This window comes from Rhineura floridana, chromosome 6 (genome assembly GCF_030035675.1).
Source record: "Rhineura floridana isolate rRhiFlo1 chromosome 6, rRhiFlo1.hap2, whole genome shotgun sequence".
NCBI lineage: Eukaryota > Metazoa > Chordata > Lepidosauria > Squamata > Rhineuridae > Rhineura > Rhineura floridana.
The window spans coordinates 118,240,815-118,261,505 of NC_084485.1; the positions used below are offsets into that span (position 1 = coordinate 118,240,815).

Here is a 20,691-nt window from a genome sequence, read left to right on the forward strand (position 1 = left end):
TCCTTACAGTACAAGGGCTCCTACTGGGAGGAAGGGCGGGATATAAATCTAATTAATAAATAATTAAATAAAATGCCAGGAACTGAGAAGATAAACTATATTATATAATGCTGAGGTGCTCTGTTTTTTGGCATCAATGCACAGCAACAGGAGCTGCTAGAAATAAAAGGTTTAATAGTCTTATCATTTTTAAACATGATTTTTTCTGTCTCTACATTTAAGTTAAAGAGGAAAGCAGGACTACAGCTGAATGTCAAAAAGACTAAAGTAATGACAACAGAAGATTTATATAACTTTAAAGTTGACAATGAGGACATTGAACTTGTCAAGGATTATCAATACCTTGGCACAGTCATTAACCAAAATGGAGACAATAGTCAAGAAATCACAAGAAGGCTAGGACTGGGGAGGGCAGCTGTGAGAGAACTAGAAAAGGTCCTCAAATGCAAAGATGTATCACTGAACACCAAAGTCAGGATCATTCAGACCATGATATTTCCTATCTCTATGTATGGATGTGAAAGCTGGACAGTGAAAAAAGCGGATAAGAGAAAAATCCACTCATTTGAAATGTGGTGGTGGAAGAGAGCTTTGTGCATACCATGGACCGCGAAAAAGACAAATAAATGGGTGTCAGAACAAATTAAACTAGAACTGTCACTAGAAGCCAAAATGATGAAACTGAAGTTATCATACTTTGGTCACATAATGAGAAGACATGACTCACTAGAAAAGACAATAAAGCTGGGAAAACAGAAGGGAGTAGAAAAAGAGGAAAGCCAAACAGGAGGTGGATTGATTCCATAAAGGAAGCCACAGATCTGAACTTACAAGATCTGAACAGGGTGATTCACGACAGAAACTATTGGAGGTTGCTGATTCATAGAGTCGCCATAAGTCGTAATCAACTTGAAGGCACATAACAACAACAAACATTTGGTTAGTTTGATATAAGGGTTGTGTACTATAGATGTTTTATAAAATTTAACAAGGCCAAAGCCAATGACCGAATGTTAACAGAGTTGTTACATATGCACTGATATCAGGCTGTCCAATTTTCTTTTATATCACAGCCACTTTATTTATACAAAATCCCCATAGTGTGATCTTACTACTGCTGAAAACCTCTGAGATTTTTACCTCTCTTTTTGATTTTTTTTTTTTTTTTGCACATGTGTACCCTGCCTTTTCCACCATGGTAGCTTACAGGAAAAATGTCTAGAAGTACCAAAAAAAAAACCAACAACAGCAGAATAAAAGGCAGAAGGTAAAAAAATAAAATAAGCCAATAAAACCAGAAGTTTAAAACCAAGATTGAAAACACAATGGATAAAAAGCAAGTAACCAAGACTTCAAATGCCACTAAAAAAGCATTTAAAAAGCACACTGGGACAGGACAGACTTTGCCCGATACCATAAAAAACAAAACAGATGGCACCAAGAAGCCCCGCAGCTCAGTGACAGAGCATCTGCTTTGCATGCAGACGGCCCCCAGGTTCAGTCTCCGGCATCTCCAGGTAGGGCTGGGAGAGAAACTTCCCTGAAATCTTGGAGAACTGCTGCCCATCAGTGTAGACAATACTAAGCTAGATGGGGCAGTGTTCTGATTCTGGGAAAGGCAGCTTCCTATGCTCCAGGCAGAGGCATCTGGGAAGAGTTCCAAAGGATGGGCACTACCTGAAAAGGCTCTTGCTCTGGTAGCCATCTGCCTAACTTCAAATAGCAGGGACATTTGAGAACTAGATAGTCTCTTACACATTGCCAAAAAAGAGAGAGGCTATACATCACCAAAAAAGGGGAAGGACAAAAGAGGGCACATTTGAATAACATGTGCATATGTGCTAACTCATATGCATACATGCTAATTTAGAATTAATTACTATATGCTAAATAGAAATTTCATACATCTCACCATAGTGGGGAAGACTGTGACCCGGTGACCTGGGTACCTGCCCCATCTGCTGTCAAGATGGTGACTGTGGATGGGCAGCTTCAAGCCCCTGCTCTCCCTCTCTTACAGTTCTTTATCTAAACCAGCCTTGGCCCCGATAGCCTTCCAGCAAAGGACTGTCATCTATATAGTAGGACACATGGCCACTCTAGCAGGAAAGGGCCTCTGAATTATCTTAACTGGTGGGCAGAAGGTGGCTCTTTAGAGACTCAGGGCCCATGCTGATAACGGTTTGAAGATCAAAACCACCACTTTGAAGTGGGCTTCAGTACCGGTGCAATGTAATCATGGCTGTCAGATCCAGTTAAGAGACTAGCAGTAGCGTTCTACACCAACTAAACTCTCAGATGCTCTTGAAAGGCAGCCCCATGTACAGTGCATTATGGTTATCTATACTGGTTGTTACAAAAGCATAGATTACTGTTCCCGGATCATCTCACTCCAAGAAAGGGATGCTGCTAGTGCACCAACCTTAGCGAGAGGCACGATGAGCTCCTGATGGAACCTGTGGATCAACTACTAGGGGAGTGGTGGCTCTAAAAATACCGCTGAGCTGCATCCTTACTCTTTAAGGGGAAGTAAAAACCCCATCCAGAGTAGGTTTAAGAAGCTGTTAACCAACAGCACTTGGCTCATCTAGATTGAACTTCAGTTTGTTCACCCTCATCCAGCCCATTACCCATTCCAAGCATCAGTTCAGGACATCCCCAGCTACACCTGCTTTAGATGAAAAAGAGAGTTGTTCCCTGCTCAGGTTTTACACCTGAACAGGAAATATCAACCCATGTAGGGGGCATGGGGCCACGGGTGCTGCCCCCGCCCCAAACACCTGCTCCTGCTCAGTCCCCAACCTTCCTGTGTTAAGTAGAGGTCTGAAGGGGGCTTCTACCCAATATGTAGGTGCTGTTGCATATTATAAATGCACACATACATAATCTAATTCAGTTCCTGGAGAAGTAGGTGTAAAGGAAGGAACTGAAATCAGCGTCTTCAGCCCTCTGGGGAGCTCCTTCAAAATCAAGAGAACTATTCTGTATCTAAGTGTTTTCAGGCGAAGGCAGTGGGCAAAGTTCTGGCAGAGCTGAGGCAGTGGAAATTTGGCACTCTGAACTGTTCTACCAGGAAGTTTGGAATGCAACAGCTTCCTAGTGAAACTTGTTTTGGTGAGGTAGAGGAAGAAGCGGATGGCACAGCATCTGCAGATATCGTAGCACCCCGCCTGCAAAATAAAAATGTGTTTTGAATTACATGCACAAAATACAGCTTTGCCTTCCGACTTTGTGCTAAGTGTATATATTATCGGGAAATATGCATATCAGGGGAAATGCTTGCAAAAATGTGTAGTCTAAATTGCATCGAAAATGTGTTTATTAGGAGAAATTTGAACTAAAATGCTGACAAATTTTCATGAGGATTTAAATAAAGAAAGTCACAAATTGCTGCAGAAATATGGAGGACTGAATTTAAGACTGAAAAAAAAGAGAAAATTAGAAATTGAAGATTCATCTATTCATAGCTCAGGCAAGGCATGCCCTTTGGTGCCCTTGGTGCAAACCACCACCACCACGCACCCACTGCAATCACCTTGGGGAGAGAACAGAACAGAGCATGATCAGCCTCCCTCTGACACTGACCAAAGCAGTTGTGGGAGTGGACTTGAACATCCCTAGAAGGTGCCTGGCCTGAACCCAATGCTGTGATAACTTGGGAGTAATGAAGGAGGTTGAACAGGATCAGCCTCCCACTACCACTGAAGCAGTTGTGGAGGGAGGAAATGGTATTTCCCCCACTTCCTATTGCCCATTATTATTATTATTATTATTATTATTATTATTATTATTATTATAGATTACCACTTGCCCAAAAAATCATATTGCAACAGCAGAAATTCTGTCCCAGAACAAAGCCAGTAAGCTTAAAGCACTTAGCACAAAGTCGGAAGGCAAAGCTGTATTTTGTGCATGTAATTCAAAACACATTTTTATTTTGCAAGCAGGGTGCTACGATTTCTGCAGATGCTGTGCCATCCGCTTCTTCCTCTACCTCACCAAAACAAGTTTCACTAGGACGGCTGTTGCATTCCAAACTTCCTGGTAAAACAGTTCAGAGTGCCAAATTTCCACTGCCTCAGCTCTGCCAGAACTTTGCCCACTGCCTTCGTCTGAAAACACTTGGATACAGAATAGTTCTCTTGATTTTGAAGGAGCTCCCCAGAGGGCTGAAGACGTTGATTTCAATTCCTTCCTTTACCCCTACTTCTCCAGGAACTGAATTAGATTATGTATGTGTGCATTTATAATATACAACAGCACCTACATATTCCAACTCTTAGAAAACATTTATCTATACCTTTTCCACATCCCCCCCTAAATAGAACTGATTTCAAAATGCATCAAAGAAGAATTTGAATGCCACAACCACACTACTTGTGGAAAGCTAGCAAAAACTCAGATTTTTACAGAAAATGGCCTCCTTTTAAAATCTTTCCATATCAACATTTGCCTCAGACTCTCCTTAAATGAAGTTAAATTAGGAAGAATAAAAAAAATTCTGAGGGAAAAAAATATGGTGCTGAGTCAATATTCTCCACCCTGTTTTCCACACCTAGTGAGCATGCTCCAACTGACTGGTTTTAAACTCAAAAGCCTTTCAGCACACTCAGCTCCTAAGGAGAACCATGGGAGTCAAGGCTGCAGAATGGAACCTTTGGAATCAAGGGACCTCCAAAAGGAATAAACACTTAATTTATCTAAAGGTAAAGTTAAATGTTCTTCTTCACTAGATAACAATAGTTTTAACTGCTCTTTTTGAAACTCTTCTGTCAAAATAATGCTTCTTTTCTGAATCCATTATTTCCCATTTTGACAAATCTCTAATGGGGGGGGGATCTTTTCGCCAATGATCAAGAACAGTTAGTTTCAAACATAGCCCCAAGTACTTGCCTCCTCCCTTGAGAGAACATTCAACCCGTTTGGGCTGTTGGTACATCTAGAAAAAGAACCATGCATCCAACATGGTACATTTAGGAAAAGAACCATGCATTCAACATGAACAAGAGAAACCCCATAGCTCAGTGGTAGAGCATCTGCTCTCCATACAGAAGATCCTAGGTTCAATCCCCACCATCTCCACCTGCCTCAAATTCTGGAGAGCCACTGCCAGTGTAAACAATTCTGGGCTAGATAAACCAATAGTCTGACTCAGGATATAGCAGCTTTCTATATTCCTAAAATTCCCAGGGCCTTAGAGCAGGGGTATGACTAAAGGCCAGGAATTATGGGAGTTGTAGTTCAGCAACATCTGGAGGGCCAAAGGTTACCCACACCTGCCTTACAGTGTAATCATAACCCAATGATGTTAATGGCTAGAAGTTTGGAGAGAAGCACTGCCCTGGGGGAGCACACTTCATGATGGTAGAGGCCTCAGCTCTGCCTAGCAAGGTGGAAAGCTACTGTTGGCTGTGGGGCACTGGTGGCTTTGAATTCCTCAAGGCTCACCTGCACTAACCTGAAGCTGGTGAAGTAAAAAAAGCAAGAAAAAAACCTGACCTCTACTTTCCACCCTCATGGCTTGGGACATGGCAGTGAGTTCACATAGAATGTCTCACTTAACAAGCCTTATCAATATACACCTGAACATAATTACACAATCTCCTTTAAACTCACTAGTTTCTTTTTAGGAAGTGTCCAACATAAAACCCAAGATCACCATGTCTTGGCTTTTCCTATCCAAATATATTTGCATTAACATACTGAGAAGGACACTAAAGTAATGAAGATGAGTTTTCCCTTTCACCCTGTGGCCACATTCACACTATACATTTATTCCACTTTAAACAGTCACAGCTTCCCTAAAGAATCCTGGGAATGGTGGTTTGTAAATGGTGATTAGAGTGGTTAGGACACTCCTGTTCCCTTCCCAGAGCTACAATTCTCAGAGTTCTCTGGGAAGAGATGCTGGGGATTGAACCTGGAGCTTTCTGCATGGAGTGCAGATGCTCTACCACTGAGCTACGGGGTTTCTCTTGAGCATAATAGAGAAGAAAAGATCTGTCCATTTCAGGTCTCTCCAATTCTCATTTTTCAGATCTTAAATTGAGTTCTCCACATTTCCGCAGCAATTTGTTTAATTTTTTTTAAAAATCCTAATGAAAATTCTGCAGTATTTTAGTGTGAATTTCTCCATATAAACACATTTTTGTAGGCAGTTTTGACTAATATACACATTTTTGCAAGCCATTTATCACCCCCAAATGCGGGAAACTCGACTGCATAATTTTTGCATGTTATTTTCACTCATATATTCATTTTTATGCAGTTTTTTTGTAGACATTGTTTGGTTGGCAAACTGCATCACAAAATTTGGGTAAGTGCAAATTTTGACGGATGGCTGTGTTTTGGTTCTCATTCAGAAAGTGCAAATGTGATAGATCTGGCTTGAAATGCAAACTGAAACAAAATTCTCCCCCATCCCTTTTGTGAAACCACTCTGAGATTTGTAGCCCTATGAGGGGGATAGGGGTCTCCTAATAACTTTCAGCACCATTCACAACTTCACTTCTCAGGGTTCTTTGGAGGAAGCCATGCCTATTTAAAGTAGAATAATAGTGGAATAAATACATGGTGTGAATGTGGCTTATGTCTATTCAGGCACAGCATGTCAGGGTGAACTGTTGGCAAACTCTAAAACCTAACATCCTAGTACCTAAGATGATGGTTTACAGCTGTGTTCACTCAGACCTAGTATAAAAGACCTCTAACTTTGGGCATGTAAGATTTATTTGCAATAGTTGTCCTGGCTTCCTATTCATTTCCAGGCATTTTCAAGTTGCCCATCATTACTTTTAAAGCCATAAATAAGGTTGTCGGGATACCTAAAAGACAGTGTCCTCGCATTAGATTGCCAGCTCTTTAAGACTGGCTGAGGAGGCTCTTTTTCACATCCCCATGGTGGCAGGGGCACCATTTCTGATGCGGAAGAGGGCCTTCTCTGTGGCCACCCATAAATTACGGAATCTGCTACCTCCAAGGAGGTTCATTCATAACCTTCTCTCCTAGCTTTGTGCTGCTTAGTTAATATGATGATGATGGTGATGATAATAGCAGGCGTTTGAGCTGCCACGTTGAGGAATTTTAATGGACTGCTCCTCTTGTTTTAAGTTGAGAACACTGTTGATCTTGGGTCCTGTGATGCGTCCTTCCCTGGCTCTCCCTGTCAGGTTCCTACCTGCTCGTGGTTACTGCCTGTCTCTAGGCACCACCAGGGACTCCACCAGTCCGGACCGCACTCTCTTATGGTTTACCTATCCGCTCTAGCACAGATCTCAACAGATCCCCCTGCTAGGCAACCACCAGTAACGTCCCAATACTAGTATTCCCAGAGACTCTGAATACTGGTATTGTTATTCTCTTCACCGCTGCCACCATTTGTTACAGTTCCCCTTCAGCCTTGGTCATTACCTTACCCTCCCTTCTGGTCTGTGAAACCCCAGCCAAGGATCAGGCCTTTGGTAAACCAAATTAAGTATTTATTACAGATAACAAAGCTAACAAGATTTCTTCTTAAGGCACATAAGCATATGGTTTTACTCAATACTAATCTGAACTCCACCCCCTCCTTCTTCACTCTCTCCTGGCAAACAACTCTCTCAAACCCCACCAAGCAATCCACTCTTTCTCTTCTCCCCCCCAGATTCCACCATTCACCACCTCACATTCACCCAGATTTACCTGTCATCCTTTCATTTATACTGTCAGCCATTTTAAACATTCAGCCAATCATCAAGCATTCTATTGCCCATTCACTCCCCCTCCTCTTTCACTACTTACCATGTATACTCTAAACAACCAGCACTTACCATAATACACTAATATATAGGAACATCACAGGTCCTCCTTGCAGATTTCCCATAGGCATCTGGTCAGTCACTGTGAGAATAGGATGCTGGACTCGATAGGCCTTTGGCCTGATCCAGAAGGATTCATCTTATTTTTTTAAGTAGACTTATCTGTGTTGTGTCTGTCTTCAGTTGTATGTTTTTGTTTTGGTGGTTTACTTTGATTAATGTTTTGTGGATCAGTAACCTGTTGTGAGCCACTCTGACCATTGTGCTCACACTGGAAGAGCAGGATATAAATTCTCTTTAATACAGTGTCTTGGAGCCATGAGCCAAGAACAATTTGATATCTCAATTTGTAGTCAGAGATGGAACCAGTTTCCCAGTTTGAACATAGCAGGAAGATGTGGCTTAACTGGGTGTCTTGCATTAGAAATGAAAGAAAAGGCAGGAGGGAGCACCTGGGCACAATGCTAGTTGTCAGCCCATTAACACATATTATATTGGACTGTTACATCCTAACCACTCCATCTCTTACTGTGGGTTATAGCCAATGATTGTGCAAGCAGAAAGCAGCTTAAGCAACCATTCTTTGTCTTCCCCACCTCCCCCACTGCTCTCTCTACCCCTGCAAAACTCTCCAGAGGATTGTGGCCCCTCCTGAACAGTGGGGGATGTGTTATGGGGGGCTGCAGAAGGAAGGAAGAATTGGCAAAATCAGGAGAGGTGTTTGACCAGCAGAGGAAGACGGCTTGCATGAGGTACCTTCTGCATACCGCATGCAACCCAGAATTTTGGTATCCATAATCTCTGTCAAATAGACTACAACAATGTATTGATAAAGAAGTTTTTTTGTGTGTGTGCAGCCCAATCCAATGCAGATTTACTGGGAACTAAGGGTAGGGACACATTATAGGCTTAAAAAGCAAGAAAGCTTGTTTTTCTCGCTCCGTTTCAATTTGATTTTGCAAATCCTTTTGACTCCAGCCACCCGCTGCCTGTACCTAGCTTCCCCACTCCTCCTCTCACCCCAACTCCTCTTTGTGGAGCTTTCATCCCCTCAACTTCCCTGTCCCCACCTCAGAAATCATGTTCTTGTTGTTTCTGCTGGTGCTGGCACCTTAAATAATTACTGAGTTCAATAGGACCTCCAGATATTGTTAGAATCCAACTCCCATCAGTCCCAGCCAGCTTGGTCCAAGGGCAGGGATCATGGTAGTTGTAGTCCAACAACTGCAGGGCACAGTATTGATTACCCCTGGATTATAGCCAAATTCAGATTGGAGTTATCTTGGCTATAAACTAGGCAATGTGATCAAAATGATTTTGATAAAGCAGGGTAGAGAACCTGTGGCTCTAGATGTTGCTGGACTAAAATCCCTATCAAAATAGCTAGTTATAAATTATGAGAGATTTCCTCATTGCTTTCCTCAAGTCTGGGAAAACTTTTTCTCATTTTATAAGCTGGGTGACGGGAATTTTGTGCCAAAAGAATCATGATTGTTCAACACTAAAAGGGTATCAGTGGCCAAACACAGAATAAAGGCTTCTGAAGAACTGGGATATTGCCAGAATGATGAAACTGATTTATTATCTGGAAGAGGAAATGTTTGAATAAATTTCAGGCTAAATTTATCAGTCACTGGAACAGCAGAGACAGTACAGTTTTAAAAAATTTCTAGCACAGCAATGTTTTCATAGCCTGAACTTTAAGTTACCATTTTTTCCAATGATTAATGTATATGTTTTTGAAGAACTGTGATATTGCCTGTTTCCTGGTAAAAAAAAAAAATTAAGTTACATTTTAAAGCCAATCCAGATGACTTAATTATATTATTACTATATTACTGATGTGCACTTACCCCCATATTTAAATTTAAGACTGAGACTTAAATTTAGCAACTTAGGGTACAATTCAAATGGTATATATTCCAGGTTGAAGGGAGTTGGATATGGTGGATCCCTGGCTGAGTCCCAGTTCAGATGGGCTACGCCAACCCCTCCCTACTGGCACAGCCAGGGATCTGCTGGAGAAGCCCAGCGGATGCTGGCACAATGCCCCCAAAGAGGCATTCTAGGATCATTTCAGGGAGCGGCCGAGGGGTGAGGGACTTACACGACACCCAGGTCCCGTTTGGCTTTGTCCTGTTCCCCCTCCAGTTCCAGTGGATGCTGCGCCGGAAAAAAGGGCAGCGGAAGGAAACATGCATTTTGTTTCCTTCCGCCATGTCCTCACAGCGCATCCTCCCCTCCCATCAGCTCCTGAACAGCAGCTGGATGTGTCAGCCAATAATGACTTGGCTTGCTCTGCCTGTGTTTGTTGAGCTTTATAAGTAATAAATACTAATATCAAGATAATAAAGAACTATGTGAATAATTAATAACTAATAAATAAGTTATATTTAAAGACATTGCAAACAAACAGATTAAAAACAAAGAAAACACCAGGTCCAGATGGCATCCACCCAAACAGATGGCAAATCCATCCATTCTTAAAAAACTGAAATGTGAAATTGCTGATCTTTTAACAAAGATATGTAACTCGTCCCTAAAATCAGCCTCTGTACTGAAGGTCTGGAAAGTGGCCAATGTAACACCATTTTTTAAATCAGGGATCCAGAAGTAATCTGAAAAATTACGGGTTTACAGAGCAATCCAAACTATAGGAAGCCAGTGTAATTTACTCTGAGGTAAATTGCCCCTATTCCCAACTCTGCTCAGGAGCCTGGCTACTGTAAGCTGAGGCATCCTGATCCCACCAGAGGGAAAACAAGCCTTTAAAATAGAGTTTGACTTATACCACCCTTTTTGCCAGTGTAACTTCCACTGGGTTGCTAGGTCACGATTGAGCTGAATAGAGTTTGGAATAAGGGTAAGTCTCCCCGTCCTGTTCCCCCCCTCCTCTGGAACACTCCTTTTAGATTTGCCCCGGCTTCTGCTCAGGCAGCTGAGTCCCATCTGAGCCAGGATGGCGGACTCGTATCTCCAGCTGAGCTGTGATGAGGGACTCATGCCTATTCCAAACTCTGCTCATCCTGGCAGATCTTGGGTTTGCTCCCTTCTTAACATTTCTTCTGGGGAAAACTGGTGGAAAACAGAACAAGACTTGCTGAAGAAGAATCAATATGGCTTCCACAAAGGAAAATCTGTCTAACCTTTTACAGTTGCTAAAAGTTTCAATAAGCATGTGGAGAAGGGACATTGTGTACTTTAAAAAACCTTTTGATCCAGTCCCTCACCAAACAGCCATGGGATAAGAGGAAAGGCCCTCTTATGGATCAGTAAGTGGTTAAAGAACAGGAAGCAGAGACTAGGAATAAATGTACAGTTCTCCCAATGTAGAGATGTAGAAAGTGTAGTCCCCCAAAGATCAGTTTTGGGACTTGTGGTTCTAGCTTTGGTGCAAGAGATCCTGGATTCAACACCCAGACAAGCCCATGTATAGTCTTCGGAGGGGGGAGGAAAGGAAGGAGGCACACCTTTAGAAATGCTTTGGAAAAGGCAGCAGCTCAGTGATAAGAACATATGGCCTTTGCCTGCTGAAGATGTCAGGTTCAATCACCGGGCAGAGCTGGGAAAGACTCCTGTCTGAAACCCTTGGGAACTGCTGCCAGCCAGTGCAGGCAATACTGAACAAGACATAACAACGATCGGAGTTGGTATAAGACAGCTTCTTACATCTGTTGGGCTCTTTTCGAGTGGAAGCTCCACTCATATTAGGATCATGGCTAACGGGCGTCGATGTGGAAATCCTGCTATGAGACAACTCCATCCTGACTCCAATGACAGGAAGCGAGAGACAGGTGTGTGTGTGTGTGTGATAGCGAGCGACGCGGTTCCCTATTTCCTCCACTCGCACAATTCCCTTGTATAATTACTTCCAAGAGGCTGAACGTCCATTGCCCTCCCGTCCTGCGTTCCTCCCTCCAGGTGCCTTCTAGGAAAAAACTCATCTTCCACTTCGCGCTCTCTCTCAGCACCCCTCCCTTCCTCGGTTCCCCTGGTCACATGCGCCAAAAAAGCGGCCGCAAAGCAACCACGCTTTTGCGACAGGGTGACAGCCAAAGGGTGCGACAAGCAGAGGAGGAGGAACCCTAGAAGGCTGGCGGGGTGGAAGGGGAAAAACGGGAGGCAGGCGCGCGCACGGACGGTGGGCGGGAGCGAGCGCGACGCCCGTCCGTCCCGACGCGAACCCTCCCTCCCCTCATGTGAATGTGAGAAAGAGGGGGTTAAGACCCCCTCTTCTGCCTCGTCCGCCGCCTGAGTCGTGAGTGAGCAAGCAAGCGAGCGACCGCCCTCCTTGGCCCAGACCCGCCTTTCCACCGGCGGTGGCGGCGCCCAGGTGCGGAGTCCAGACCCAACAGCAATGGCGTCCAACACAGCGGAGAGAGAGATTTTCCTCACAGACCTGCAGCAGGTAAAAAAAAGAGAGAGAGAAGTGGCGGCCCCTTCCTTCCTTCCTTCCTTGCGTCCGGGAGAAGCTCTTCCTTCCTCGCCGCCGCCACCCTTCCCATCTCTTTCCGCCTCGGGCCTCCTTGCTAAGGCGTTGGAGCCGCCCCCTCCAGGCCCCCTTCCTTGCTCGGTTGGCGCACACTCTGCCTTCAAATTTAATCTCCTTTGCTGGAGCCGCTTCTCTCCCTTACTCTCGCCACTAAGCTAGGTGGGTGGACCCCAGGAGTTTTCCTCCCCGCCTTCCGTTCCCGGTTTCTTTAACTGAAAGTAAAACTTATCATATAAAACGCCCCCCCTTTCATTCCTTCCATGCATCCTGCCCCTTTCGACTTTAGCAATGGATTGAAGATGTTTTGAGATAGGAAGGGTGAACATCTGCTCTCGAGTTAACTGCATTTGCAACAGCCCTTCTCTCTTCTTGCTGTTGCCCACAATTCTGTTTCTTTTTCTCCCTTCTCTCTCTCTTTTCTTCCCCCCTTTAAAAAAAAGCCTGTTGAGCACACACCAAGTTGTGCTTACTGGCAGAGGAAAGAAACTGTCAAGTACCTAGGCAACGGAGAGAATATGAGTAGAGTAGTTTCCTTCTTTATGTGCCTTTCATGCCTTTTTTCTGATCCTGTACAGAGTTGAGGTGTGCTTCCTAATTCTGCATAGGGCTGGGTTGTTAGTCACAGAGAATTTCCTGGTCTTTATTCTCTATAAAATTAATTTCTGCCAATCTGTGTTGAATACAAGGTGAGCGCATCCCTCCCTTTATAGGGCCTTAAAGTACATAATCCATATAGTAACAAATAGCAGTATGTTGTATGTCCTTCCTTGTATATTGAAGGTACAGCAGCATGTATCCAAAAATACCGTTTGACATCCACCTAGAGTTTAGGGAACCTAGTTTTCTGTTCAGAGTGAAACCCTAATTTAGGAAGCTTAGTTCTTACAGAACTGTAAGGGTTAACACTTTGAGCAGCTTTTCATATTCTACATTGGGAAGCTGTTTATCACAATAGAGATTCACATTTTAATATCATATGCCCCACATTCAGTTGGGAAATGAGCACCCATGTGCAGAATTTTTATTATTGCTTTTAAGTGTTTATATAAAATACTACTGTAATATATTTGGTATAGTTGTAAATGTATCCAAATATTTACCACTAACTCTCAAATTTAATGTACAATGGGTGGAAATCAAGTGTTCTTCCATTCCTAAATATACTGTAAAATACAAAAGGGACTGGAGGGCAAGGCATAGTCTGAAAAGTAAAGTGTAATCACTGCCATCGTCTGTGAAGAAACATTGTGGACTATTTTAAACTATGTAGGATACTGTTGATATTGTAGCAGCATCACCTTTATTATTTGTTAGAAGATTTATAGTCCACCTTTTGGTTCCAAGAGGCTCCAACGCAGCTTACAATATACCAGCAATAGCACAATAACGGAGAGTTGAGCAGCAGTAAACCAACTGCAGCAGCAGGATGCTGAGTTACAAAAGCTGTGTCCTGTGTCCCAACCAACTATGCCTCTGAAGGCAAAGGAACATGAAGCAAGCCTTCCATTGACAATTTGTAAAAGGTGGGCATATTCATTTCATTTGGAGGCTTAGGTTCAGTTTATGTACCCACATCTAACCCATAACTGCTCAAGCAATGGTTGAGGACTTCCACAGCCTCCCTGGCATTTGAAGAAAAGAAGAGATGAAGTTTGGTTTCATCTATATACTGGTGACATCCATCCCAAATCCTGAACAACTCCCAGCACTTTCATTTCACATAAATTTTAAACAGCATAAAGAAAAGATAAAATCTGAGGTATTCTTTAAGCTAAAAGCCAAGAAGTTGAGTGGGAATCTCAGCTTCTGGGACCTGCCCTCCAGATAAGACCATGATTTAATTATTGCAAAATGGTCTCCAAGTCCTATCCTGTCTCTAAGGATACTTTGTTTGTTAGTGTCAAAAGTCACTTGGAGGTCTAACACAGGATTTGGGAACCTCAGGCCTGGGGGCTAAATACAGCCCTCCAGGCCTCTATCTGGCCCTCAGAATTCTCCCCAGTACACACCCCTGCCACAGCCACAACTGCTCCTGCTTTGCGCCCTCCTTGAGTGTTTTTGTGTGGCTTGGATGTTCCCTTGAACTCAGATAATATGCCTCTTGCTTGTCCAGATTGAGGACAGAGAGGGCTGTGTGAGTCTGTACAAACTAGCTTACTGTACAAAGCTAGAGCTCACATTCATTGCTGCACCCAGTTTTGCCTGTGGCTTCACCCACCACTGACATGTGGTCCCAAGGTAGCCCAGAAGGGAATGTGGCCCTCAGACTCGAAAACATTCTCCACCCCTTTGTCTAGCAGATCCAACAGGGATGCACTGCCCCTGTCTAGCTCCTGGCATAGGTCATCCACCACAATGATCAAGAGTGTCTCGGGCTGAAGCAGATTGAAACCAAGATTGAAAAGGATTGAGATAGCCAGTCTCTTCCAAGAATGTCATAAGAATGGTAGATTAGAGACTGGCTGGTAATTATCAAGAATATCAGATCCAAAGAAAGTTTTTTTCCTCAATGTGATTTGTCCATGGCCTCTTTCAGTACTGATGGCACCTCTCTCTCTCTCTCACTCTCTCTCTCTCTCTCTCACTCTCTCTCACTCTCTCTCTCTCTCTCTCTCTCTCTCTCTCTCTCTCACTCACACTCACACACTCTCTCTCTCTCACACACACACAGACAGACAGACAGACAGACAGACGCATTCACTACCTCTACCACCCATGTGTATAGTTCCCTCTGGCCAAATTAATGAGGCAGGAAAGGAAAGGTCAAGAAGGCATGTGGTCATTCTCAAGCCTCCAAGCAACTTGTCCACATTTTAAGGCAGAAGCAACTGAAACGTATCTATCAAAACTGGAAAGCAGATATTGTGGGTACTCATAGTTTCTGCTTTTGAAGCGGAGCTTGGGTTAGAGCAGATGTGAATGATTTCATCAGCATAGTGTGCAAATTTGTTATAGTCGGCCACCAAGGGCTCTTCCAGGATGAAATTAGCTCTTCATCATTTGGAACAGCTCTGCTGGGATGACACTGTGCTGATGTGATCCTGGTGGATTGCCACTGCCAGGGAATAGCTTCTAGCCTGTGCTTCTTTTTCCACTGTGAGTTTTCCTCCACTGTTGCTCTAGCCATCTCTCTATCAATTTCCATCACCTTAGCTCCTTGGAGAACCAAGGAGGTTGAGCTCTAGCAGAATGGAGAGAGCATTTTTGAGCAATCATGTCAACAACTTGGGTCATTTCCCCACTCCAGAGTTTAGATATGTTTATAATGTTTCTAGGTACCTGGAAGCTCCCCCAGAGCAGTCAGGAATTCATCTAGATCCATCAAAGGGCCTCAAAAGACCTTCTCTCCATCCCATCAGTCAAAACAGCCAAACTGGTGAGGACGAGAGAGAGGGCTTTTTCGATTGTGGCCCCCACCCTGTGGAACTCCCTCCCAAATGATCTCTGCCATGCCCCTTCTATGATGAGGTTCCACCGGGCCTTGAAGACCTGGCTCTTCAGGCAGGCTTTTGGGGTGGGCTAGATTTTATCTTCATTGTTTTTAGATTTTCAATGTCTAGGTATTATATGCCTATGTTGTACGTTGCCCAGAGTGGCTGGACAGCCAGCCAGATGGGCGACTAATAAATTCTATAAATCAATCAATCAATCAATCAATCAGTCTTCATGAGCGGACCATACCAATAGGTCTGCAGCAGGTAGGAGACCCTGTGATTTCAAACAAGGTAGTGAATGTTCTTGATATATCGGATATGTTGAAGCCTCCCACCAGCAGATCACTACCATCCTACTTAGCAGATGGAGTACGGTGCAAATAGAACCAGAAATTAATTGAGTTAGGCCCATGATTATCATGGAGACCATGAATTCCTGACCACCACAGATGAGGGTGTATAGTACTTGTGGTTAAATGGCCTTGACAATATTACATTGCCCTAATTGACTATTTATTCCAAGAGTTAAAGTGCATGTTAATATCAGCTTTATGACAGACTTTTGGTATTGCTTTCATAGTTTTGTCTTTCTTTTTGTGTTTTTCCTATGGAAAAAGTCAAAATATTTGATGTGAGAATTCTGTGCCAATTTTCTTGATAACACATGGTGTTGCAAAAAGAAGCATACTGTGTATTTTACACATTCTGTTTCCAGAATTTGATAGTGCACAGAAGGTAGAAAGAGAAAGGAAGCAACAAAAAGCCAACAGCAGGATTGAAAAAAATCCACACATATGGTCACCCAGGCTCCTAAAAATTTAATAGTGGCTCCCAGGATTTTAAAATAGTTTTCCACCACTGAGTAAGAGAGAGAGAGAGAGAGAGAAATAATTCTCTAATATATATTCTTAATTTACCGGATTCTTTAAAAGGATGTTTGCTCTTTGACAATTTACCACTAATCATGAAGATAAGAAAAGTTGTATACCTCTTCAGAATTGGTAAAAAGTACAGGAAGTGCCAGCACTATTCATGTCTGAGGGAGGGCTGATGGACAAGCAAAAGGATCAAGTATTCCTTTAGGGGACCCTCTCTACTGTCATGCTAGTTTGGTAGCCATGAGCTCAGGAGGGTGACCACTCAGGGTGACTCAGCCCCTGACTTGAACAGTTCAGCACCTTCTGCTCCTGACTCCCCTCCAGCCGTGCCAGAGCCTCAACCTCGTGCTCCAGGCATTCCCCAACCGAATGCTGTCCCGCTTCCCTTGCCTGAACTGTCAGGTAGCAGCCCTCCTCCAGAGTTGGAAGCTGAGATCAAACCACCTTTGCCCTGCACTCGGAGCTGCAAGAAGTGGGAAATTCAACAGACTGAGCTGATGAGGAGCTTGCATGTGCGCACGAGATCCAAACCTGCCCTCCCCAGTCCTAGCCTTCTTCTGATTTCTTGACTATGGTCTCCATTTTGGTTAATGACTGTGCCGAGGTATTGATAATCCTTGACAGGTTCAATGTCCTCATTGTCAACTTGAAAGTTACATAAATCTTCTGTTGTCATTACTTTAGTCTTTTTGACGTTCAACTGTAGTCCTGCTTTTGTGTTTTCCTCTTTAACTTTCATCAGCATTCATTTCAAATCATTACTGGTTTCTGCTAGTAGTATGGTATTGTCTGCATAAATTATTGATATTTCTCCCTCCAGTTTTCACACCTCCTTCATCTTGGTCCAGTCCTGCTTTCCATATATGTTGTGCGTATAGATTAAATAAATAGGGTGATAAAATACACCACTGTCTCACACCCTTTCTGATGGGGACCCAGTCAGTTTCTCCATGTTCTGTCCTTATAGTAGCCTCCTGTCCAGAGTATAGGTTGCGCATCAGGACAATCAGATGCTGTGGCACCCCCATTTCTTTTAAAGCACTCCATAGTTTTTCATTATCTACACAGTCAAAGGCTTTGCTGTAATCTATAAAGCACAGGGTGATTTTCTTCTGAAATTCCTTGGTCCATTCCATTATCCAACGAATGTTTGCGATGTGATCTCTGGTACCTCTTCCCTTTCTAAATCCAGCTTGGACGTCTGGCATTTCTCGCTCCATATATGGTAAGAGCCTTTGTTGTAGAATCTTGAGCATTACTTTACTTGAATGGGATATTAAGGCAGTAGTTTGATAATTACTGCATTCCCTGGGATCCCCTTTCTTTGGAATTGGGTTGTGTATGGAACGCTTCCAGTCTGTGGGCCATTGTTTAGTTTTCCGTATTTGTTGACAGATTTTTGTCAAAATTTGGACAGATTCAGTCTCAGTAGCTTGTAGAAACTCTATTGGTATGCCAAAACAGGTGGACAAATCTCAGGTGCGTTATCTTCTAACCACTTAAAATATGATGTTGGTGTCATGCTCTTAGAACTTTGGGCAAGGTTTATATGTTAGAAGACTGTAGTCACAGCAACTGAGGGTTGCCTGCTTCTGTGTCTAACATTTTATATTCTTCAAAAAATCAGTTCCTTGTGTTGCATTCAGTGTCAGTTTCCCCGAGTTTGGATGGATGGCTTGTTGAGTGTTTTGGCAGGTCCCCTCCCCCCCCCAAAAAAGTATCTGATTCAGAAGTTGCTTCCACACCATATCAAGCCGTGCCATATATCTTTGATATGGGACCTTGGAAATAGTTGGTAGAAATCTTTTGAGCAGGGTTTGGGAACTTCAAGCTTGGACCAAATGCAGCCTTCCAGGCCTATCTGTCTGGTCTTTGGGATTCTCTCTAGGTCATGCCTCCAAACAAAAAAATGCACAGGTCCCAGTACTAATCCTTGGGGAGCCCATAATGACATTGGTGTTGGTTCTCATCCTTTGTGCTAAGGACTTCTTAAAGAGAAGGGAAAGTGAAAAAAAGACAATGAAGAGAGACCAACAGGCGCATATAATAACACAGGAATGAAGAATCTGTGGCCCTCCAGATGTCACTCTCGTCAGCCCCAGCTAGCATGGCCAATGGTCAGGGATGATGGGAGCCTTAGTCCCACAACATCTAGGGGACCACATATTCCCCATATGCCTTTCTTTTCTCCTGTCTCTATCATACTTGAAAAACTCCTGAGGTTTTTTAAACTAGGTTTTCCTGTTATATCTAAACTGCTGAACTGTTTTGATCTCAGACTACAGACTAAGCCTGATATTAAACCATAGCTTTTGAATTCAGATGAAATGGGCAACTCTGGAAAGTGGACCCAATATTTCATGTTTGATTAAAAGTGGGTCATGGATTTGAAAATACTGAAGACTACTGGTCTAGCACATAACATAGTGGAAACAATGTCGTTTTTGTTTCTTAAAAAGGCAACAAAAATATGTGATATAAGACGGGTCATCCCCCCCCCAAAAAAACCTTAGAAGTTGACTCTTTTTTTAAAATAAAAAAGTACCTCTGACAGTAAACATAAATACAGCAAGATACATAGCAAGATGAATACAATGGAACCATACTAAATAAAATGAATATAACGCACATTATAGAAGGGCTGGAGAGTTAGAGAACAATGCATGTATGTTTAATCGAGTCACTCATGCAACTAATTTTATTTTGTGACAAGCTCATTATAGAATAAACAGATATTTAAGACTTGCATTAGTTTCTGATATGTTCTAAAGTTAGAAGCAGCCCTGGAAAAGTAAGAGTAGTGTAAGTCAAACATGCCTGACTACTGCTACAGCATTCTTGAATTGCTGCCCGTGTAGAGCTCTGTAATCTCCTTTAATGGAGACGTGTTTTCTTTGATAGCAAAGTTTGTTTGTTTGTTTGGTAGGCTGAATTTTAGCCCTAAGATGGTGATTCTCTTTTCTAATTTTATGATTTGAAAGTTACCAACAGTTGGAAAAAATGTTATCAGCTATACTCATCTTCTGAGGTTAATGCTAGGATTTCATCTACTGAATTAATTTCTGACGCTGAATATTTTAAATCAAGATTTAAGTTGCTGAGCTATTTTAAGCACAAAGACTGAATGAGCACTAATAGGGAAAGGTTTTCTGGAAGCATTTACTCTGGAGTCTTGAAGGCCTCATTAGGGAACACTGTAAATACTGTCCTATGATTGGTTGGTACAGTCTAGCAAGTAGTATCAATCTTCTGTAAGCCAAATAAGGTTATCACCTTTTTATTAGCTTACATTAATTGGATCTCTGAATTAGAAAGTACTCCATAACACCTAATTGTAATAGAACTGTTAGGCTGCAATCCTACATACCAGGGGTTGGGAACATTTTTCAGCCCAAGGGCCACATTTCCTCATGATCAACCTTTCAACACGCCAGGCATGGAGCAGAGGCAAAAGTGGGCAGAACAATTGATTTGACTCTTAACTATTTTATGGTAGATCAGCTTTTCCCAATCTTTGGGTCTCCAATGTTGCTGGACTACAGTTCCCATAATTCCTGACCATTGGCCGTGCTGGTTGGGGCTGATGGGAGTTGGGGCTGATGGGAGCAACATCTGAGGTCCCTAAGGTTGGGAAAGGTTGTGATAGACTGCATCCAACCACACAAAATGCACACACCCATTACTTCATCCTTCATATAGGCAAGCAAGAGGCATTATCTTGGGTGAAGGACACATTCAAGCTAGGCAAAAGCAATTGAGCAGGACCAGTGAGGAGCTTGACCTGGGGAGAGACCTGGGGGCTGGATAGAGAACTCACAGGCATTCGGTCCAGAGGCTGGACCTTCCACACCCTTGCTATACACTAAATCAATGCTTTTTAATACATCTGTTCATTTTTCCCATTAAGATGATCTGTTAGCATCTTAAGACTGCTTTTGTGAAACACAAATGTAGTTTTAAAGAGGATAACAGATTATCTTCATGGGAATAATAAAGTATTTAACAATGCAGTTCTGTGCCTGTCCACTCAGAGTAATCCCTTTTGAATTCAGTGATACTTAACTCTTGGGTAACTGTATATAGACTTGCAG

The 20,691-nt window shown here is 42.9% G+C and overlaps 1 protein-coding gene across 4 annotated transcripts in view; it reads left to right on the forward strand.

Moving 5' to 3' along the window:
- Positions 1-11,684: 11,684 nt before the first annotated feature.
- PKN2 (protein kinase N2) overlaps positions 11,685-20,691 on the forward strand; it is a 71,120-nt gene continuing 62,113 nt past the window's right edge. For all 4 annotated transcript variants that reach the window (XM_061633584.1, XM_061633586.1, XM_061633582.1 and 1 more), the window contains exon 1: positions 11,685-12,204. Coding sequence is in view for 2 of the 4 variants with exons in the window: in XM_061633582.1 (XP_061489566.1) it covers positions 12,154-12,204 (51 nt within the window). In the remaining 2 variants the exon portion in view is untranslated. The remainder of the gene's footprint in view (positions 12,205-20,691) is intronic.